Source organism: Zingiber officinale, chromosome 2B (genome assembly GCF_018446385.1).
Source record: "Zingiber officinale cultivar Zhangliang chromosome 2B, Zo_v1.1, whole genome shotgun sequence".
Classification (NCBI taxonomy): Eukaryota; Viridiplantae; Streptophyta; class Magnoliopsida; order Zingiberales; family Zingiberaceae; genus Zingiber; species Zingiber officinale.
The window spans coordinates 153,837,955-153,860,193 of NC_055989.1; the positions used below are offsets into that span (position 1 = coordinate 153,837,955).

Below are 22,239 nucleotides of genomic sequence, written 5' to 3' on the forward strand. Positions count from 1 at the left end.
TGAGAAAAAAGAATTTACTTTTTGTTGTATTGCAATATCTGCAGTGCCGTCTCTTGGATTTGCAGTGCTGCCTCTTCATCGACATATAAGTAGAAAATCTCATTCATTTCCTCCATTCATTTCCTTCCTCATTTTCTTAATTAAAAATGTCAATAATCTACCTTTGATGTAATCACCCAAGCATATTCTATGCTTGCAGTTAATGTATTTGTTCTTTGGTCTTATTTCTAAAGTCCATTTCTTCCTCTTAGGAACATCATGTGTTGACAAGTAATGGCCCTATTAATATTTCAGTTTCTATACATGGTGATCTAGAAAAGCTTACACTTCTTACTTCTCCAAATCTAGAATTAAATCATAAGTTAGATTAAATTACAGTTACTTTATCATTTCTTAGTTTTTTTTCTAACTTACATTTGCAATATTTGCATCTCGATTCATTCGATTATGTTCACTTTGTATTCAACATGAAGTTAAAAGGTGTTTTGTACATATTAAAGACTCTTTGGTGGTTTTTTTAGTTTCAATCTACTGCTCTTTTTGGCATCTTTATCCTGCTATAATGTTATTCTTTAAGATTATGTTGCATTGATTTCTAAAAGTTGCATGACGTCTCTCTACTCTGCCTTCAAAACTAACGATTTATGTTGTTTCAGGTAATTACTGCAGCCATTCCTACTATAGTTGGTGAAAACCTTAACGTGTTCATGACTTTAAGAGCCACCATATTGTTTCAAGAGGTTACCATTTATGTTACATAGATAACGCTTTTTGCACTTCTGTTAGATGACTAGATCAAATGGTTTTTATGGCTATGTGACATTTATGCAGTGCAATTAGAATCATGCGTACAGTTTAGTTTCTAATTTGTAATATATATCTTTATTCGAATAGGTGTCCTCAAGAGTACTGGGAAGAATGCTGACAAGCCAAAAAAATGGAGAGACTTTAACAAATTAAGGAGCACTAGGAGCTGTAGTCCCTCCTCTTCATCAACATCTAAGTAGAAAATCTCGTGTTATATTGTTTTAATAGTGTTATCATTTTATTGGTTGCTTATGAAATTTCTTCAGGATGTTATAGATATTATTTTTGAATGTTAGAAAATTGTATATTAAATTTTATTTTGAAATTTAGTATTTTGAATGATTTATAATATTGGAAAATTGTGTATTAATTTTTTTTTATTTTTTATCTAAAAAATACAACAGTTTTTCACCGTTGTCATAGATAGTTTAAAACTGTTGTTGAAGACTCTGCTATTAAAGGTAGACACTCAAAGACAACGGTGAAAAATTGTTGTCTTTTAAGGAAAAGACAACAGTTTTTCACCGTTGTAAAAATATTGTCTTTGCCTTCAAAGACAACGGTTAAAAATTGTTGTCTTTGGGCACCCCTTTTAACAACACGACATTTAACAACAGTTATAAAGGGGTTACGACAACGGTGAAAAACTGTTGTTGTTAGGCTTTTTTCTTGTAGTGCTCTCACGCATGGGTGCGCAGGGATGGGTGCAAATCCAGGGCTCTGATTGTACTGAACCAAGATTGACTCGTGTATGAGCATGACCTGTGCACGTTGAATGTCAGACTGGTCGAGACAAGATTTGCCTAAGTGAATAAACCAATATTTTGCTATCTTGTGTAACAGAAATATTAATATGAAATTAATGGTGATTCCGTAACGTCTCGACATTAATGGTGACTTCGTTTCAGCATTAATGACATTATTAAACCCATTAATAATGATTCCGTAATATCTCAACATTAATGAAGACATTAAACTTAGCATTAAATGATCATAATTTGGTCATTTATTATAGGCAAGGTGAGAGCTCCTATATAAGGAGGCTACATCTTGAGCAAAGAGAAGAGCGGAAGATAAGAGAAAGAGAAAACGAGAGGAAGAGCAGGAAGTGAACATCTGTCCACCCGTGTTGTCTCACAAAACTCTCTCAGCCATGTATCCGTTCATTGATTTATCAGAAAATTCAATAGAGGTACCGTTCATTGATTTCATTAGATGTGATTCATTGCTTGATAAATTTTCTACTCACACTAATATTCTCCTATTTTCTTTTTATCCCACATGTGTATGGGAGTTCTTGTCTTTTAATGATGTTGTAGGAGAATACAAGCTTCAGGAGTGGATGCTTGAATTGAACCGCCTCCGACCTCTAGAAAAAGCTTTGAAAGGAAAAAATGAAGAATAAAAAGAATTTTAGTGGAACCACAATTACACCTCTACCGGTGTGGATTTTGTTGCTAAATCTTCTTCGACCACCGGAATTAAAGGGGAGTTGGTTCTAATTTAGCTTTCTTTTGCATTTTAATTCATGCTTTGTTAATAAATTCTTTTTATGCATTTCTTTAGTTTCATACTTTGCATTTTGCATTTTGTTTCCACACTTTGCTTTCATATTTTGCATTTTGTTTAGTACATAGCATTTCAATTTTGAATAAAAGTCTCCATGGGAATTTTCTAAGTAATATTTTTAAGATGGTAAAAGTCTCTTAAATTTGATCATCAATTTTAGGTCATTGGACATGATTGGATATTCTACTTACATGATATTGGTTAAAATGGTGGTGGATTTCAATTTTGATCAATTGAGCTTGTTTGCATGAATATTACCTAGAGAGGACCACTTTAAGCCTACATTCTATTATATTCTCTTGTGTGACATGCACTCATAGTAATTGAAACTCTAGAACTTGCTTTGCTTCTTTTCAAAGTCATAATAGCATTTGTATGCGTGGTAATGAAGGATTTTGTCATTCTTGTGCCATCCTAATTTCTAATTTCTTTCCCACAATTTTCTTAAAATATTTTCATCAAGTATTCTAATTTTCTTGAAACATTCTCATCTAACATTCTAATCCTTGATCATTTCTTGTCACTCTTTTATTAAGAGTTTTGGTTGAATACATGATGAGTTAGATTAACTTGGATGGATGCGAAGTTCTAAGTGTGGGGGAGGGGTTGCAATGTTGGAGTTGAAGGATGTTGGAATTTCTTCCGAAAATAGTGTTTGAGGTAGATGTTGGCATTTGGTATGCTAATTAACAGTTCCAAAGGAAGAAACAAGGAAGCTGGAATAGTGAAAGGATGAAATGTGAATTTGTATCAGACAGATTTCTCAAAATCTGTTGCTGAAAAGTATAAACAGTGAGTAGTAGAATGATGAAATGGAATCTGGAAAATTGAGTTGCAGAGGCTGTTGTTGGAGTTCACTGGTGCGTCAAACTTTGAAATGTAAGAAATCGAAGTGCTGATACATTAACCTGGGAAACATCCTGCTGAATTATGTTTCTGAAGTCTGTATGGAAATTTTATCTGATATCATTTTGTTCAGTTTTCTGTTAATATCAGTGTTGCAGCATATCTTCAGCTTATTTCCGTTTTTGGCCTGCTGTGATTGAGCTTTGGTTTGAGAAGTTGAATTTCTGGAATAGTGTACAATCAGCAGAACCAGAATATGGAAAGAAGAATTGTAGAAATCAAAAGTTGCTGTTGGTGTTATTCAATTCAAAGTTCTGAACTGAAGTTATAGTAGCAGTAGCATACATTCTGAAGTTAAACCAATCTGAGAAGCTGCAGAGTTGTGAATTTTAGAATTAAAGATACAAAGTGCTATGGTTGTTGTGCTGATTTTAATGAGTTCATTAACCAGCAACAAAGTATCAAATTAATACTGCTTTGTGCCAAGGTTAATTGCAGATTCTAATCCTAAGCATATTCAAGAAAAGTTGAATACAGGAGCTGCTGATTTCTGAAATTGGCAGCTGCATTTCAATGCTGAAATCAGTGAGTTTGGTTGAGTTACAAAGCTGGAAGCTAACCAGGAACTAGTCCAAAATTCAGACAATTCTTTGGACCTGTTCTTTATCAGTAAATCTGCAACAACATTTATTTGATTTATTGAGTGCCAAACTGATCTGCATTTCCGAAAAACCAACCTTTCAAACTAAGTGCTAATTGGAAACAAGTTCTTAATCTATTCGCAGTTGATGAAATTCTCAAGAGGTTTAGGAAATAATGGCATTTGAAGGAGATTTACATAGAGACAGATAAAAAGAAAGGAAACTGTGGAAGCTGTAAATACAGAAATTTGATACTGAATTGTCACTGTTGGTTATATAAATTCGATTTGGCTACATATTGGTGCATTACGAGTGTGATTTAGAATGAATTTGCCATTTGGTTTTCTCACCTTTTCAAACTTTCTGTGAATTTAAGCATGTAGCTGCAAAGAATGTGAATTCTGATACAAAGGAGAAAATGCAGAATTCTGCAAAATGATGAATATGGCATTTTTGTGCCAATTTGGGAATTGAATTTTAATGAGCTAAAACTACTGAAATCTAGAAAGCTTTTGGAGTATGCATTGATAGGGGTCTTAAGAAACAAGACGAAGAAGTATTGAGATTTTTGTTGGCTAAACAATGCATAGTTGATACAAATTATGTGAAAAAGGCTGAAATCTGCACTTTGCTGTGTGGAAAGGAGTTTAAAGCTACTTATTCATGGAAAAATTGAAACTCAACTGTTGTTTTGAAGTTGCAGAATGCTTGAAAGATTTAGTGTGGAAACCTGTCTAATGTGGAATTGTCTCATGATTAAGAACATGCAACTTCACTGAATTTGATTTCTGTAAGAGCCAACTTAACTGTCCTTTCCAACTTAACAGCCTCTTATGATTCAAGAACATGCAAAGGTTCGGACAATGACAATGGAAGCTTCAAATATCAGATTTAGTCCTGTCAAGAAGATTTTGGAACTCTATTGAACTTGCATCCAAATTTTGATTTCTTGAATGGTATTACTGATAAAACTAAACTGTATCTGACGAAGTGGCTGGGAGTTACAGATTAAGATGGAATTCAGAATCTAATTATTCTGTTGTGTGCAATTACAATCTGTGGATTGCTTGTTCCTCCAATTGATCTGACGGCAGCTTGGATTCTTTTAGATTTTGTTGCTGAAACATGAGTTGCAGAACAGATCCCTAAGTTTAAATCTGAAGTTCAAACTATTGGGAAGGAGAAATTCAAGAGAGAGAGTTGCTGAAAGAGTCTAGCTGTTGAATGGACAGATTTATCAAAATCTGTTGCTAGAATTTTGGAGCAAGAGCAAGAGCAATAGAATAGGAGCTGCAACTTTCTGATTTTTGTGTGCCAGTTTTGTATCAATCTCCATGTCATTGGTCCCTTTTGTTTTCAGACCTGTTGCCTTTACTTTACCTTTAACTTTTGTATTGTTTTCATTGCTTATATAGAGTTTGAGGTCGTTCATAAGGAGGGACAGTGACAACAGCATAGACTACCCTGGTTTCTGGAATTGCTATTGCTGTGACACCAAGTTTAGTAAGTGTTTAGAAATTCAAAGATTCTGAAGTTTCTGATATTATAAAAGCTGAATTGAGGAGTTCACTAATTTTGACATTAATCCAACTGTGGAAAAATTTTGATTAACTTCAATACTGTCTATGGCAAATCTCTTGTTGTCTCTAACCAGAAATAACTTAAGCTAGATGCAGAAATGCAGAAATACCATCTAATTTAAAAGTGCAGCTAGAAGTTCTAAATGTTGTTGCTTAACCTGGAAATAGTTGCTGGTGAGGAAACCTTTCTAATGCTAGGAAACTGAAGCTCAGAAATTGAAGCTTGCATTGAATTCTGTATCTAGAAAGGAGTAACCAAGATAGCATTATGTGGCAATGAATCAATTTCAAGTTATATGTCTAAATTGCAATGTTATTCGATGTTATATATTCAGAATGTTTGGAAGAATACAGTTGCTGTTTTTACTCAGGATTTAGAAATTGCAACGTGTGTTTTGTGGTACTTGAATCCTTAGAGTCATGCTATAACCACTCCATCAAATGGCCTCTGTTTATAATGAATTCGAATCTGTAAAATCAGATACATAGAAAGAAAAAAAAAATTCTGCAGAAAGAGGGACAGTAGCTTCTAGTGTGTTAATCCATTGGATACATGGTGTGTGCTATTGTCCGAGACGGCCAAAGTTTAAGTGTGGGGGAGGTAGTTCTTATTCACAAGTTGATGTGAGATTGTTTTAGCTTCAAGAAAGCTGAAATTGAAGTGGAAATAAAGTGAAAACAGAGAAAAACAGTGAGAGAAAAAAATTGAAAAAATGGCACATCAAAAGAGTATCAAATATGGAAGATAGAGTATCAAGATTCTATGTTTGCCATCAAATTGAAGGGGAGTTTAGCTTGATCTTTTGTATTGATAATGACAAATGGTATTCATCTTTTACATATCAAATTGGTCAACTCATCAAGTATATTCCTCCAATACTCTAATTCTCTCATTTTCTTCATTGATACTTTTTCTTTTGTCATTTCATTCACTTTCATTGTTCTTCTTGATTCCATTTCAATTCTTGTTGATAAAATCCTTTTGATTCATGTATGCTATGTTTATAGTGGTGGAGAATTAGAAAATAAGCAAGCTTATGGTAGTGAAATGTTGTGAGTTGCATTGAGTGAGCTCCACATATATGTAATTTTGAGTGTGAGGGCTAGAATAGGTAAATGTTTTGTGAGATTGCAACGTAACTTGCTTAATTTTTCAATTGGATTGAAACTACCATACCTACTGATTATTGTTTGGATTGTATTCATGATTGTTTGTGATCTTTAAGATGACCTTAGTTAAATTCTTTTCACTATCTTCTAGGTATTGCTAGGGGATTATTGTGGAGATGATTTTATGTTTTCTTGATTTGAACGGGACGTCCAAGATTAAGTGTGGGGGATTTGATAACTATGATTTCGTTATATTGTTTTAATTCATAATGCATATTTTTCATGATCTTTTCATAGCTTAATTTTACATTTTACATCATATTTCAATATTATATTTGATTTTGGACCTAATTGCAAATTAGCTAATTTTCATGGTATTTGGTTCTAATATTTGATTCTTATTTTGTAGGCATCAAAAGGGTCATGGACTCGATCAGATCAAGCCACATTTGGGCTCAAATCAAGGGCTAATCAAGTTGATCAAGCCTTGGAGTGTTTTGGACCGTCCATTGAAGATTAAGCAAATCTAGGCCATCCATTGAAGATCTGGCCCATCCAACCTAATGAGGAGCACATCTCAGTCGTTGATGAAGATCTAGAGCTTTCTATTCCGATCTGAGACATCTCCACCGTTGATCAAGCCCTAATTAATCTGGACCGTCCGATCAGATTTGAAAAGGGTATAAAGGCTTTGAGAAGCTACAGTGCAAGCTGGAGCTCGGCGATTTCCGCGACACCGCCACTGTTCACCCTTCGTCTTCGTCCCCGTCGCAGCTTCCCATTCCACTTCCAGATCTGAACTTCATCCTTACTCATCTCCGGCGAAACCCTAGTGATCCGGCGTCCAGCAAACGAAGCGCAGAGCAGCGATTTAGGGGCGTTCTCCGATTGTGATCTTGTTGTCCGCAAGCTTCATCCAAGCCAGATTTAGGGGCGTTCTCCGATCTGAGCTTCGGCCATTCTCTCTGGGGGATTTAGGGTCGTTCTCCGGTTCTCCAGAGAACAATCCATCTTCACTTCCACCTCGCGTTCCGGTTTCAGGAAGAGTGCTATGTTTTCTTTGTCGACTGGAGAATTCAGATGATTCCGAGCTCAAGAGGCGTTCCCAGTAGCTCTGGACTTCACCTGGATGAGCTATGGATTCATTGGGTTGCTGTGTTTGCCATAAGGGTGTTCTCTGAGGCAGATCTGTGTTTCGGCAGAGAGGAGAGGTTTAGTTTCGGGTTTGTGAGTGGAATGCCATTTAGGTTTTAGATTTTCTTGTTTTTGTCTTTGAATTATGCTTGAACTTGCTCAGATCTGATGATCTGATTACCTAGTTTTGCAATTCATATTTTGTTTCAGTTTTGATACTTGTTTTCTTTGATTGTTTGCAATTTAAACTATGTTTAACTACTAACCTAGTTTACAATTACAGTCATGTTTTCTGCAATTCCTTTAGCTTTTAGTCTTCAATTCAGAAAATCCTTGTTCTATGCTTGAATTTGTTGTGATAGTGAATGAGTTAAAATGTTGGATGAATCACTTAGTTTTTACATTGTATACCTCTATTAAACATTGTTGAATGAGGTTGAGATTAAAGATTTGTTGGTTTAGATTGATTGTTCAAGTTGATTACAATTATGAATTGGATGCTTCATCTGTTCAATATTATAGTGTTTGAGCTTTTGAGATTGATTGTTGATTGTAATTGAGAATAGAAGATGTGGCGATTGAGTTTAGGTTGGAACTTGATTGAGATGGAGAATGATTGTTATTTTCGGTTCTTACAATTGTGATGAGATTTTGAATGTAATTGTTACTGTGGTTGCGAATGGTGGAGATAGAAATTGATTCATGTAAAAATGATGCATTAGATCTTGAATTTAATTGAGGTTCATTTGGTTAGAAGGAAGTGAATCATGTTTAGATGAGAGATTCTTTCTTTAATGCTATTCTTGACCTAGTTGAAATTAGATTTTGATTGGAACCAATTCTAGAATTCACACAACTTACTAGTTATTCTTGGAAAAATATGACTTGGGACTCCTTACTACGACATGTGTTTTCTTTAGTTAATTGAGTTCCAATCTTTATCAATTTGGGGTGCCTTGTGAAATGCGAAAAGGTCGTTACCAACCCTCCTTATATAGGAGGCTTGGGGTGCCTCGACCATGACGTAGTCGACCCAACCAGGAGGCTCCACGTGTCGACGTCGCGTCAGGGGATAAAATTTACCTCTGGACGCTCGGATCCCTTCCGGGCGCCCGGACCATCTTTCTCCAGAAAAGTCCTTCTCCTGCAAGACAAGATTAGTCCGAGGCAAATATAATGAATTTCCTGCAAAACAACGTATTAGCACAGTTTATAAATTCAACATAAAGAGTATGACTTAGATTCCGTCTCTCCGAGACCGAAATCTAGTCAAGATCTCGACTTAGAGTTCCGAAATGGTTCTAAGTCGGATCGGCGCCTAAGTTCCCTTCCCGGGAATGCGTCCTCACAGTCACTCCCTTCCAGTGACTTACCTTTACTCGCCTGCCAGACGTCCGGTAAGCCATTCGACCCGTCTGGATTTCTCGCCAGCTATCCGGTCGGCCCGTTGACCTAGCTGGGCTTCGTGCCAAGAGTCCGGTCAGCCCGTCGACCCGCTTGGACTTCTCGCTAGCTATCCGGTCGGCCCGTTGACCTAGCTGGGCTTCGTGCCAGACATCCGGTCAGCCCGTCGACCTGTCTGGACTTCGCCTGTACACTCGATCAGAGTGTTAGACAACAACAAACCTAACTTAACATAATTTGTCATTCATCAAAAACTGAGTTAGACCGTTAGTGCTAACCGCACCAACAGGAAGTGCTTCAACTGTGACCGAGTGGGTCACAAATCTTTGGAGTGCAGAAAGCCAAAGAGGAAGCAGGAGGCCAACCTAAATGAGGGACCAGAAATAGATGAACTCTTTGTTGTGGTCTCTGAGTTGAACCTGGTGGGTTCAAACCTGCGGCAATGGTGGATTAATACTGGAACCACCAGACATGTCTGCTGCAATAAAGAACTACTCTATAACTTTGAAGAAGTCAGTGGAGACAAGCTGTTCATGAGGAACTCAGCAACCTCGGACATCATGAGCCAAGGAAAAGTGGTGCTGAAGATGACCTCGGGCAATAACCTTACACTGAACAATGTGTTGTATGTTCCAGAGATTCGTAAGAATCTAGTGTTCGGATCACTATTAAGTAAGCATGGCTTTCACATTACTTTTGAGTCAGACAGAGTTGTACTATCTAAGAATGAAATATTTGTAGGAAGAGACTGTGTATCTGATGGGTTGTTCAAGCTCAATGTAATGGTCATTAGGCTTAAGATAAATAAGAATGAAAGCTCTTCCACTTATATGCTTGAGTCTTCATGTTTGTGGCATGGTAGAATATGACATGTTAACTACGATGTGTTACATATATTAATGAACATGCAAAGCATACCTACATTCCACCTTAACCCGAAACACAAGTGTGAGATTTGTGTTAAAGCAAAAATGACAAGGTCATCCTTTCAACATGCTGAGAGAGCTCAATAGAAGAACATTCATCATCTCCTTCAGAGTTCGATTTTTTCGCTCAACAACTCCATTTTGCCGAGAAGTATAAGGAACTATTGTTTCGTGTCTGATCCCGTGTTCAGCACATAACTCAGTGAACGGTGATACATATTCACCGCCACGGTCACTTAGAACCACCTTAATCTTTCTATTAAGCTGGTTTTCAATCTTATTCTTATAGAGAGCAAATTTCTTTATAGCTTCATCCTTACTTTTGAGAAGATACACATAACAATATTTTGTGTTATACAAAAGTGATGAAATATTTATTCCCACCACATGTTGGTGTACCTTTAAGGTCACTCACGTTGGTGTAGATTAGCTTGAGTGGTTCATTGCTTCTCTCAACATGTTGAAAAGATGACCTAATGTCCAAGGTTGCTGAGTTTCTCATGAACAGTTTGTCTCCAGTGACTTCTTCAAAGTTGTGGAGCAGCTCCTTGTTGCAGCACACATGTCTGGTGGCTCTAGTATCGATCCACCATTGCCACGGGTTTGAACCAACCAGGTTTAGTTTTAAGACCACTGAGTAGAGGTCGTCCATTTCTGGTCCCTCAATTAGGTTGGTCTCCTGCTTCTTCTTCGGCTTTCTGCACTCCGAAGATTTGTGTCCTACTTTATCACAGTTAAAGCACTTCCCAGAGAACTTCTTCTTGCTGATGCCTCCTCTGGGTCCCATCTTGGAAGACTTGGGGTTCTTCCGTTTCGAGCTTTGAATGTATTCAACCACATTGGCTTTCACAGTAGCCTGAGAGAACAGTTTCCTCTCTAAACTCTTGTTGTCTTCTTCAATGTGAAGTCTAACAATGAGTTCCTCCACATTCATCTCATTCCGCTTGTGCTTCAGGTAGTTCTTGAAGTCCTTCCAACCGGGAGGCAGCTTCTCAATGATAGCAGCCACCTGGAAGGTTTCACTCAGAACCATCCTTTCTGAGTGGATCTCGTGCAAGATCACCTGAAGCTCCTGGACTTAGCTTATCACCATCTTGGAGGCAATCATCTTGTAATCCAGGAATCGGCCCATGATGAACTTCTTGGCCCCTGCATCCTCCATTTTGTACTTCTTGTCCAGGGACTCCCACAGCTCTTTAGTCGTTCTCTTCATGCTACACACAACATACAACGAGTCGGCAAGGTAGTTGAGAATGTAGTTTCAGCAAAGGAACTCAAAATGAGTTCATGCCTCGACTGGACTAATGGTTTACGCATTAACATCCTCAGTACGCTTGGGAGGGTCTTCAGTCAAGAACCGAGCCAGATTGAGCGTGGTAAGGTAGAAGAGCATCTTCTGCTGCCACCTCTTGAAGTTCAATCCACTGAACTTCTCTAGTTTTTCCCCATGACTGATTGACACATTTCCAATCGGGGCGGAAGGGGCCTGCACGTGTTGAGTCTGTTGCACCTCAACATTCTGTTTTGTGGCCATCTCAACATAATTGAATTTGTTTCAAAATTGTTGGACGAAACAATCTGTTGTCAGAGATTTTTGAGGGTTTAGCTTAATTTAAATATACAAACTTAAATTCAACTTATTTGTTGAAATGACATGAGCTGATAATCTCATACTGTCAGCAGGGGCTGATGTCTGTCGAGTGCCGATCGCCGAGTGCTGACCACTGGGTGCCGACTACCGAGTGCCGAACGTCGAGTGCCGAACACCGAGTGTCGACCGCCGAGTGTCGACCGCCGATTAGCGAGTGCCGACTGCTGAAGCTTAAGGCCGACCGAGTGAAGAGGTCGACCGAGTGAAGGTTGAGGTCGACCGAGTGAAGAGTAAGGCCGACTGAGTGAGGAGGCCGACCAAGTGAAGAGTAAGGCCGACCGAATGAAGAGGCCGACCGAGTTGCACGAACCGAGTTGTTGTCGACCGAGTTGCACGAACCGAGTTGCTGCCGACCGAGTTGCACGAACCAAGACCTGCGTTGAATGTAGTTTCTTTGAAACAGATTCATCTCACCTCCGGCTGTGCTTTGAGCCTTTCTTGGGTCGTCTGTTTTCCATGATACAACGACTAACCGTGATTCCCATCAAGCACTGGTGGTCACGGCGAACTGAGAGGTACCCGACTGCTATCACGGGCACTCCGCCGAGCAGGAATTGCACGACAGAGTCGAAGGGGGAACGTAGGTGGAGAGCTTCAGCTTTTCGCGTGTATAACCCTTTTTCCTATAGTTGCAGCCTCCTTTTATTGGAGCTCAAATGAACGGCAAAATTAATGATCAATTAATGATCATTACGCACCAAGCTACAAAACGCCAGCGTTTCTCTCAACCGTTTTGATTATGCATTAATCTTCCTTTAATGCATCCGTTACACAAGCAGCAAAAAAGTTTACGTGGCAAAATGTTAGTTGTTTCACTTGGCCAAATTTTGCCTCGACCAGTCTGACATTTAGCGTGCGCAGGGTCGCGTTCGCACATGAGTCAACTTGGTTCAGCGCAAGCCAGGTCCTAGATTTGCACCCCCTGCGTACTCACGCGTGAGAGAGAGTATCTCCCCATGCATTTGTTTACATCATCAAAACATGTGAATCAATATAAATCAACTAATATACCAAAAACCTCTCAATGTGAAATTAAAATTCTATTCACAATGAAACTCCTATTTTCTTTCACCTTTTTTCCATTCACTCGTATTCAAGAGCACCGCCCTACATTATTCTGGTGTACATTATTCTGGTCGTCAATGTAGGAGACCTCCAAAACTATCGACGACGTCTCCAAAGCGGAGCCTAACCTTTGTGATTCATGAATTGCAGGTCGGCCAATGTCAAAGTTGGCTCCGCAGCCTCTCCATGCCTTATGCAAAGCTAAACTTCAAAATTTAATAATTTGTCATTAGAAACAAGAGGCATATACTTGTATTCTATAAATTCAAGTTTGATTATGAAAGTTAAGTAGATTTAATTAAAGATTGCCTGTGTCAAAATGATGTTTGCTGATAAAAAAGATAGTCGCTACAAAATATTTAAATCTCAGGTTGCTCCTCTAGATATATCTCATCCTTGTGATTAAGCAATTAATAAAGTTACACGAAATGCCAAGGAAGACAATGGGCTTGACGACTCTACATGCGTCCCCTCGGATGAATCTAGTGGCTAGCACATGAGGTATTACCATAATGAAATCTGGGGTTCAAATATCGGCAAAAGTCGAGGTAAATATCTCCCTTATGTGTTAGTCATTATTTCAAAGACTAGTAATCGTCCGTGATTTACCTCCTCCGTGTTGACCTTGGGACGAATTGACGGGGACGCTAGGAACGAGCGTATTTATCTTATTACCACAATTGCCACAATTGACGACTCTACATGCACTAAATCAATGTCACTTTCTTGACTGTTAGATCTTGTTATCCCTAATAATTTCTTTTGAAGTAATGCAATCTTTTCTTTAAACACGTATAGTGAACTGGCCTTGAATCATCTAATTAAACACAAGCAATTTAATTAAAATTTTAAAATTGAATAATAATTTTGTTAAGGGTCTAATTGAGTTTGAAATCTTGATTGATTGATCACTTGTCCGTTGCAATTAAACGACAAGTAGCGAGTCTCCCTACAGTAGAAATAATAATAAAAAAATTAGCAAAATATGGAAGAGGATTATATTAATTATGATAAAGTGGTAGAAAATTAAGGTAAGATCATTTATAGTATAATTTTTAGAATTTTACAATATATTGGTGAATAACTATTATCGTAAACTAAGAGATTATCCCTCATACAGGGATGAGGCTCTTTGAGTTGTGACACCATAAACATATCGTATAGTCATGTGATCCTAATGTAAACATAGACAATAAGTTAAACATCCAATTAAGCTTATCCAAACCATATAATAAAGTTTATAAACATTAATATTAAATAATAAATCAATCCATGTCATTTACGCATGTCATCTTGCATCGTAGTAATTAATATGATCAAAAGATGATATCAAATAAAATTAAAACTGTAACATTATATATATGAAATGCAAAAACTTGGTGATGAAATAAAGTCAAGAAGACAAATGTCGATGATCAAATTTTAAAATACTAAAGATAGAGATGTCCAATTAACTAGCTAGCTAGGAATCATCAATCAAATTTAGATGCATACATGTCGGACCAACCAAAGAATAATCCAACAATATAATTTGACCATCCACGACGATCAAAACAGTGAACGCCCTATATATATATTAGTCTCCTTGACCAGAAGCATGGCCGATGTTTCATTTCGAATTGGCCATAATTAACCATGATCAATATGGCCGAGACCTACAAAGATTAAATTTTTTGTTAAAAGTAATAGTTAAGAGTACGTAAGATATAATATATATTGTCAAGTCCTAACCAAAACTCATAATAATTTTCATCTATATCAGAATATTTAATTTAATTTGAAATGAAAAACATTGACTCAATGAAGTAGCCTATTATTTTTTATTGCAGATAACATCATAGTTATTTAGGAAATATGACGAAATTGAAACTACTTGCTTCTAGAGAACAAGAACGTGCACTGGGATTATTTATTTAACTGTAATTTACCAAAATATCTAGCTAAGACAACACTTAGTTTTCATATTATAAAAAAGACATTTATTTTCGAAAATGGATTCCCTAAATTGCCCTTAAAAGAATATCAAAGGAAGACATGCATCTTAAACTATTTAATTTTGCCTACTTCATAAAATTCTAACTAAATGTTCATTCATTGCATATAAGACAAAATAGATGGTATGAAGATAGATGTGTTACCTAAAATAAGGGGTGAGGGAATCCTTGATGCTCTCGTCATCCCAATCCAGGTTGTTCCACCAATACTCTTCACCTTTAATCACTTTTAATCTGTTCTTCAATATTTCAACCCCAAATGGTAATTTTTTTAGCTTTGGACAACCATACACTTGTACATATTCCAAGTAGGGAAAATGGAACGGACGGTTTGCAAAGAGATTGAGGTCCGACATGTGCCACAATTTCAAGTGTTGGATGCTAGAGCTAGAGATGGAGTTGGAGTTTCCTACCTCACTTATTACTTGCTTCATTGTCCTACACAACCTTATATCTAGAGATTTAAGACATGGCAGTTGGAGAACCCAGGAAACATCCTTCAACATGGGGCAATCAAAAATTAATACTTCACGAAGGTTGTAGAGCCGAACTCTATTCAATGAAATCTCTTCCAATAATTTTAGGTTAATAAAACGGAGAATGTTTAAACATCCGAAGCTTGATTCGCGACCCACGCCTATAGCCAACTCTAATCGGTCTAATCTGAGGTCCTGAATGTACAAAATCTCAAGGTTGTCACTTACCCTGCAGCCCCATTGTGGAGTGCCCAGATCATAGTTTGGAAGTTTTGAAATATTCTCTCCATCCAAAGTGAGTTTCCATATGGAGACATTTGGTGATAACATGTTGAGTCGCTCAATATCATCTGTTGTAGCATTAATGCCAATTTCCACACTTAATTGGTGGTGTCCTTTGAAACATTTCAACTCATCCCACCACCACTCAGTTGCAGGATAAATGTGAGATATATTCAGCCATTTGAGCATTGATAAATTGGATATCATTCCATTGGGTACAATCTCAAGACCAGTATTCACTAGAAGCAAATACTCTAATTTGACCAGGCAACCAAACTCAATTGGCAGTCTTGTAATATAACAATTTGTCAAGTTTAAATATCGAAGCTCCGTTAAACTACACATCTCCCTAGGAAGCTCTGTTATATGACAATAACTGAGATCCAAGTATGTTAAATTAGGCATGCTTGCGAACAAACTCGGAGGAATTGTTTCCAAGCCTCTGTTTCGTCGGAGAATCAACATAGAAAGTTTTGAAAAAGTGGAAGCTCCATACTCTTGTAAAGAAGTAATATTATTCACCATGAATGATGCTCGCTCTGCTTCTTGCCATTCTTCTTGTCTAGGCAAATCACTCAACCCGATTCCTGCTTTTACAATCCATTTTCTTTTGTTCCCCTTCAACCCAGAAACCATCAACAGTGTCATGTCTCGGATGACATCGTGCATCTTTACGACATAGTCCGAATCACATTTCTCTAGCAAGGATGCAGCCCCGAGAGCTTCCAGATGGGAGTAGCCTTTGGCGAAAGCTTCATTGATCACATTAAATTCATCGAATATGCCGCAACCTATCCAACACGGTATCAACTCTTCGAATTTGTTGATCTCATAATCTTCGGGCCACAAAGCGCAGCACAAGAGGCATTCTCTTATGGAGTCATTCTCTAAACTGTCGTAGCTCAGCTTGAAGGCTTTATACATGACTAGTGAATCTTCTGAAAGACTGATGGCTGTCCACTCATGTTTGTCCCTTATTTGATGGAGAGCTTCCTTCCAAGCTTCCCAAGACCTTTTCCCAGACATAGCCCGGGCGACGGTGACAAGAGCGAGCGGAAGGCCTGCACATTCTTTAGCAAGTTCTTCAGCGATGAACTTAATTCCAGCATCTGAGCTGAGAACATCCCCATCGCTGTTCTGCTCAAAGAGTTGCCATGCTTGTTCTGAATCCAGACATCTAACTTTGATCTTCTTTTCTGCCTTCATTTGTGCACACACTGTCTCGCTGCGGGTCGTGAACACCATGACTTTGCGCGGCTGCTGATGCTGCTGCTGGCCTTGCTCAGTAGCCGAGTGTGCCATCCCCAACAGTTGAAGATTCAGATGTTCCCAAATGTCATCAAGAAACATCAAGCAGTTCTTGTTCTTCAAGTAGCTAAATAACTTATCACCACAAGTTTGTTCGCTCTCACTCTCCTGCAGTGTCTCTAGTCCTAGACTCTTAGCCATATCCATCTGGAGCCTTTTCAATTGGCAGTCTTTGGAGGCCACAACCCAAATCACACGATCAAATATGGCATGGTTAAGATGATAGTGTTGCTGGATCCTCTTTAACATGGTGGTCTTACCGACACCGCCCATTCCGTAGATGCCTATGATGTTGCCTTCTCCACCATCGATGTAGCTCACAATGTCCTCCACATACGACTCGATCCCAACAGGCGGTCGGTGCGAGATGGGAAGCATCATGGTGGGTTCCGGAGGCCCAACTGTGGCAATCGGATCCAGTGCACCAGCTCTGCTCGTCAATTCAGTAGCCTCGCCGAGCTTCTTCGCCACTCTTCGAATGATGGAGCAGTAGTTCGATGACTCTCTGATAAGAACCTGATCTCCTACTTCCTGTGTTTGACTCGACGTGCCGCTAGTTTGATTGAAGCAATTGCAACTGAAGCAACCTAACGAAACAAAGCAGTAGAAGACTGATACAAATTCCTTTTCTATTTTTTTTTTACCCTCTTACTCTCTTCTAGATAAAAGCAGTACGTAGTAGCTTGTATGGATTAAAACACAAAGCGTGACAATTGAATTGGCATGAAAAGGAAGAAGTTAAAAAAAAGTAAATACTGACTCATGCTTTGGAAATCCTGGTTGATAGCAGCCAGTTGGCCTTCCAGTTCCTCCACCTCCCGTAGCCACTGGCTCACTTCGTTGGTCGGATTTTTTCCTTGGCGATCCGCCTGGTCGATCTGGTTCTTGATGTCGTCCCTTTTGACTCTCAATCTTGCCATTTCCTTCTCCAATTTCTGGATGCCAGATTTCGGCCTGCCCAGTACTGGCAGCGATGCCCACAGCCCGCTCAGGCAACTGTTGACGTCTACGTCGAGATTTAGATTGATGCACGCCATGGACGAGGAGAAAGTAGCTTGCAACAAGAGATTTACTTCTTTTGCAGAGCAAGGGAAGGGAAGCAAAACACAAATGAAAGAAACTAGTCAAGATCTAGATTGATTCGTTTATCAAAAATAAATAAATAAATAGCGGTCAAAACTTTTTAAACATAGGTAAAATTGACTCAAAACAGAATTATCGAATAATATAAGCTAATACAAATTTAAAAATAATATTCTTGATCAGAGATGTCCGTCATCCACGCTCATTCTACTGTGCCAAACCATGCCATATGATTTGTACAGAGCAAAAGGAAAGGATAATCATAACGTATTAAAAAACAGCAGATACTACCAATTAAATTAATTAATTACATGAATTATAGAATTAATTAAAGCCACTACGCATTTAAAAACAATATTCTTGGTCAAAGATGTCAGTCATCCCACGCACGTACAACTATGCCATGTGATTTTTAAAGCTAGCAAAAGGAAAGGCCATCAATTAAATTAATTAATTAATTACAAGAAAATAAAAAAATGTATTTCAAAAATGTCCCTCGAAATATCAAACCACTTTCGTTATATTTTTTGATAGGGGCAAAAGATATGAATTTGCTTCAATTTCATCCCCATGCGTGTAAAAATCTTGGAGAGAATTTATTAAAATTTCTCGAGGTTAAAAATTTTGAGTTGGATTGGACGACTTTTTAGTTTTTATAATTGTTTAGGAGTTTCTCAAATTTTAAATTTCTATTGAATTTTATGTTTCTAAATTTATTGAAATGAAATTTCGTTAAACGATGAAAAAAATTGGAACTTAGAGAAATTCTTATTTGCCCTGAAGCTTTATATTATTTTTAAAATTATCTTTTAGAATTTATTTTAAAAATAAATACTTCCAAATATTTTTAAATTTTCTGGAATAGCGCTATCAATAAGGAAAATAAAATAAAAAAGATTGGCCCGTTTACCAAATAAGAAAAATATCAAACTTTTCAGATATAAATAGATATAATTAACTTTAAAAATGAGGGGAAAAAATTAGTAAATACTTTTAAAAATTGGAACTTAGAGAAATTCTTATTTGCCCTGAAGCTTTATATTATTTTTAAAAATATCTTTTAGAATTTATTTTAAAAATAAATACTTTTAAATATTTTTAAATTTTCTTTCGGAGATCATTAGCACTATCAATAATGTGGCACAAGACGATTTGTTCGGTCCCATCTTTCCTATCAATTTATTTCTAGACCAACACGAAAGAGTTAAATTATAGATGACTATTAGCCATTAGTGTAAATGATAATATATGAAACAAATCGTTAGTGTTAGAGTCGAAATGTGCTAGAAGGGACAGTGACGGATCTAGGGGGAGCGGGAGTGTGCTTGAGGCAGAGCATTCAAAATTATAACCATATTTTTATAATTGTTGTATGTGTTTACATTTTTGATTTGATTGATCAATTGCTTGATGCTTACATTTCTTTGACTTAATTGATTGAATTATTCTAAGTGAATTTTATTTCTGCCATGCCAATATGATTCAATTGCATTTTTAAGTTATTATCTGCTGATAAAATTTATACGTTATTTACCTCCCTCTAATGTCGAGTTCATTCCAATAGTTTCATCCTCTCTCTTAGATAGTTTTCATTCTGTAGAGTATTTGTGGATAATGTCTAAGGATTCTTGAAAATTAACAAGAGAAAGGCCGAATCTTTCCTTGACCTAAAAATTTTATTAAACTTCCTTGAAAATTATACAAAAACCGAAATTACAAGAATTGAAAAGACTTACCACCTGCTTGGATAGAGGGAGTTGACCAAAGGAAAGGGTGTGGGAATTAATTGATATGTTTGGTGAGTGAGATTGCTTACTGAACAGTAAATTCCATATACTAGTATATGGGTTTCCTCAAATCCATAGTAAATTAGGGGGAATGAAAAAAAAAATACTATTCATTCCCCCATTTAGCGCGCCTTCTTCATGCTTTCCCACCATTTCTTTTTTCTTCCCTATTTCTTTTCTTCTCCCATCCAACGACACGTTCTCACCGTAGCTCTTCCCTCTCCTCGACGTTGTCCTCGCCGCAACTCTACCCTCTCTGCGACGCATTGGCGAACATTGTCCCTCACCATGAAGTTCGATGTTTTCCTTGACATTGTCTTCACCGTGACTCTACAAAGTTTGGTTTTCCCTCAATGTCATCCTTGTCGCGAGACTCTTCCCTCTCCACAACGTGTTCTCACCGCGACTCTTCCCTCTCCTCAACACAATTCCTCGCCCGGTGATCTATCTCCTGAATGTTCATTTGATTTTGTTCTGCAATCTTGATTTGATTCCCCCCCCCCCCTCCCCAACAAAACTAAGCACAAGTTCTTCTTCGAAGTCATCTGTTAAGTATTTTTATCTTTGTCTTAATCTTTCTAGTTGCCTTGCCATTTATTTTCTTTGTAGTCTTCTGTGAGTAAGCTGCTAACCAGGTACTGATATAAGCAATCATAATGCATTATTTTTCTTTATAGTCTTCTACAAGTATGCTACTCATCAAAATGCATTTTTTCCACTTAGTTACTGAGATGAGAAATTATAATTCGTATTTAGAATTGCTAACTAGGTAGAGGTAGGAATGGTTCTTCATAAAACTACAATAGATGCCCAAATTATTCCAGCAAGAAATGTTTTTCCAAGTCATCTTTTAGGTATGTGCAACTTTGTCAATTTGCACTATCTTAGCCTTTCCCATTGCCTTGAATTTTTTTTTTTGCGATTTTGATCTTTATCTGATATGAAGAAAAATATTTTTAGTAGCTCTTCATATGAAGAAGAATATGGGAAACAGAACTCGAAACACGTGGTTATTACTTATTTGATTTATATGGAAAATGTACCTTAAGGGATTTACTTGCAATATATGATGCCCATGATTTATTTCTTGTTTTAAAAATGGTAACGCTGGGCCTGATGTGAGAAAATATCAGGTCCATGCTGGGTCTAATATGGTCCAATATCAGACCCAGTGTGGGCCTGATATTTTCCCATATCAGGCCTACTCTGGGCCTGATATGGTCCAATATCATGCCCAATGGTGAGCTTAATTTGGGTAAATATCAGACCCTTTTTAATCCTGGAGAGAGGGGATGCATTGAAAAACGACAAGAGAGAGAGGGGATTTAGGAGGTTGGTGGGAGGGGTAGAAAGGAAATAACACTACTTTTAGTGTTCTTTTTGATAGTTTTGAAACTAGAGTGCTCCTTTTGGTAAATAAGAAAATGTGGTCGCTCCTTTCGATAAAAAGTCGAAATAGTAACCAATTTGCTTGTTACTAGTGATACTTGCACTACCTTCAAATCCTGAAGTTACAATTACTTGCTGGATTTTTTTATGTAGATCAAATGGCTTGCCTTCCTATTATGGAACAACGATGAAAACTAAAGAAACTATTATTGCTTCAACAAACTATTGAAAATGAGTGAATGGAGAAGAGAGGGAAGAAGAAAGAAGCGCCATTGTGAAGAAGATTTTAGTCCCACATTGAAAGTTTCAAGGCTTGATGGTTGGTTTATATTGTTTCACAAGAATGTGTGTTTTGAACAAATAAATGAGTAAAAGCTTGCTCTTGTGTGTGGCTGTGTAGGGAGGGTGCAAATCCAGAGCCCGGATTGCACTGAATCAAGTTTGCTAGTGTGTGAGCACAACCTATGCACGCCCAAATAAATTAACCAACATTTTGCCACTTGGATTATTCTTTTTCATTAACACTTAAATAAGAAACGCATATTAATATAATGCATATGACGTTTCTTTAGCATATGGAAAAGTAACCTCACGCAAGGCATCCTATAAAAGGCCTTGAGCATGAGAGGAAAAGACATAAGGAAAAGAAAGATTAAATAATCTTTCCATCCATCTTCTTTTCCCTCTTCTTCTTCTCTGTCGTTTCTTTCTTCCACTTGACAGAACCCTAGTGATAGCATTCGGGTATTTCTCAGTTCGCCGCAACCACCAGTGCTAGGTGGAGATTGCGGTTTCGCCGTTGTATCCTGGGAAACAAACGACCCGAGTAAGCCTCGAAGCACAGCCGGAGGTGGGCAAATCTGTTTCAAGGAAACTGCGTCATTCGCAGGCCTCGGTCAGCCTCTTCGCCCGTTCGGCCTGTCTCGTTGTTCGCTCGACTGGCCATTCTGCCTACCTGACCTCGCTGCTCGGTCGGCCCCTTCGTTCGCCCAGTCAACATCTTCGCTCGCTCGGTCGTCCTCCCTCTGTACGCCCGGTCGGTCTCACTACTCGCCTGATCGGCCTGTCTTGTTGCCCGGTCCGGTCGACCTTCAGTCCGCTCGGACTTTGTTGCTTTGACACTCTGCTCACTCAGCCACTCCGTGGTCAGAAAACCAGCCCCTGCTGGCAGCCTGAGATTATCAGCT

General features: G+C 37.9%; 1 protein-coding gene across 1 annotated transcript; it reads right to left on the minus strand.

Moving 5' to 3' along the window:
- Positions 1-14,067: 14,067 nt before the first annotated feature.
- Positions 14,068-18,011, minus strand: LOC122047957 (probable disease resistance protein At1g61300). Its single transcript, XM_042609502.1, has 3 exons — positions 17,554-18,011; positions 14,872-17,380; positions 14,068-14,388 (listed from the first exon to the last, which is right to left on the minus strand). Exons 1-3 carry the CDS (start codon positions 17,828-17,830, stop codon positions 14,373-14,375), a joined length of 2,802 nt encoding a protein of 933 aa, XP_042465436.1. The 5' UTR covers positions 17,831-18,011; the 3' UTR covers positions 14,068-14,372.
- Between the last annotated feature and the right edge of the window lie 4,228 nt (positions 18,012-22,239).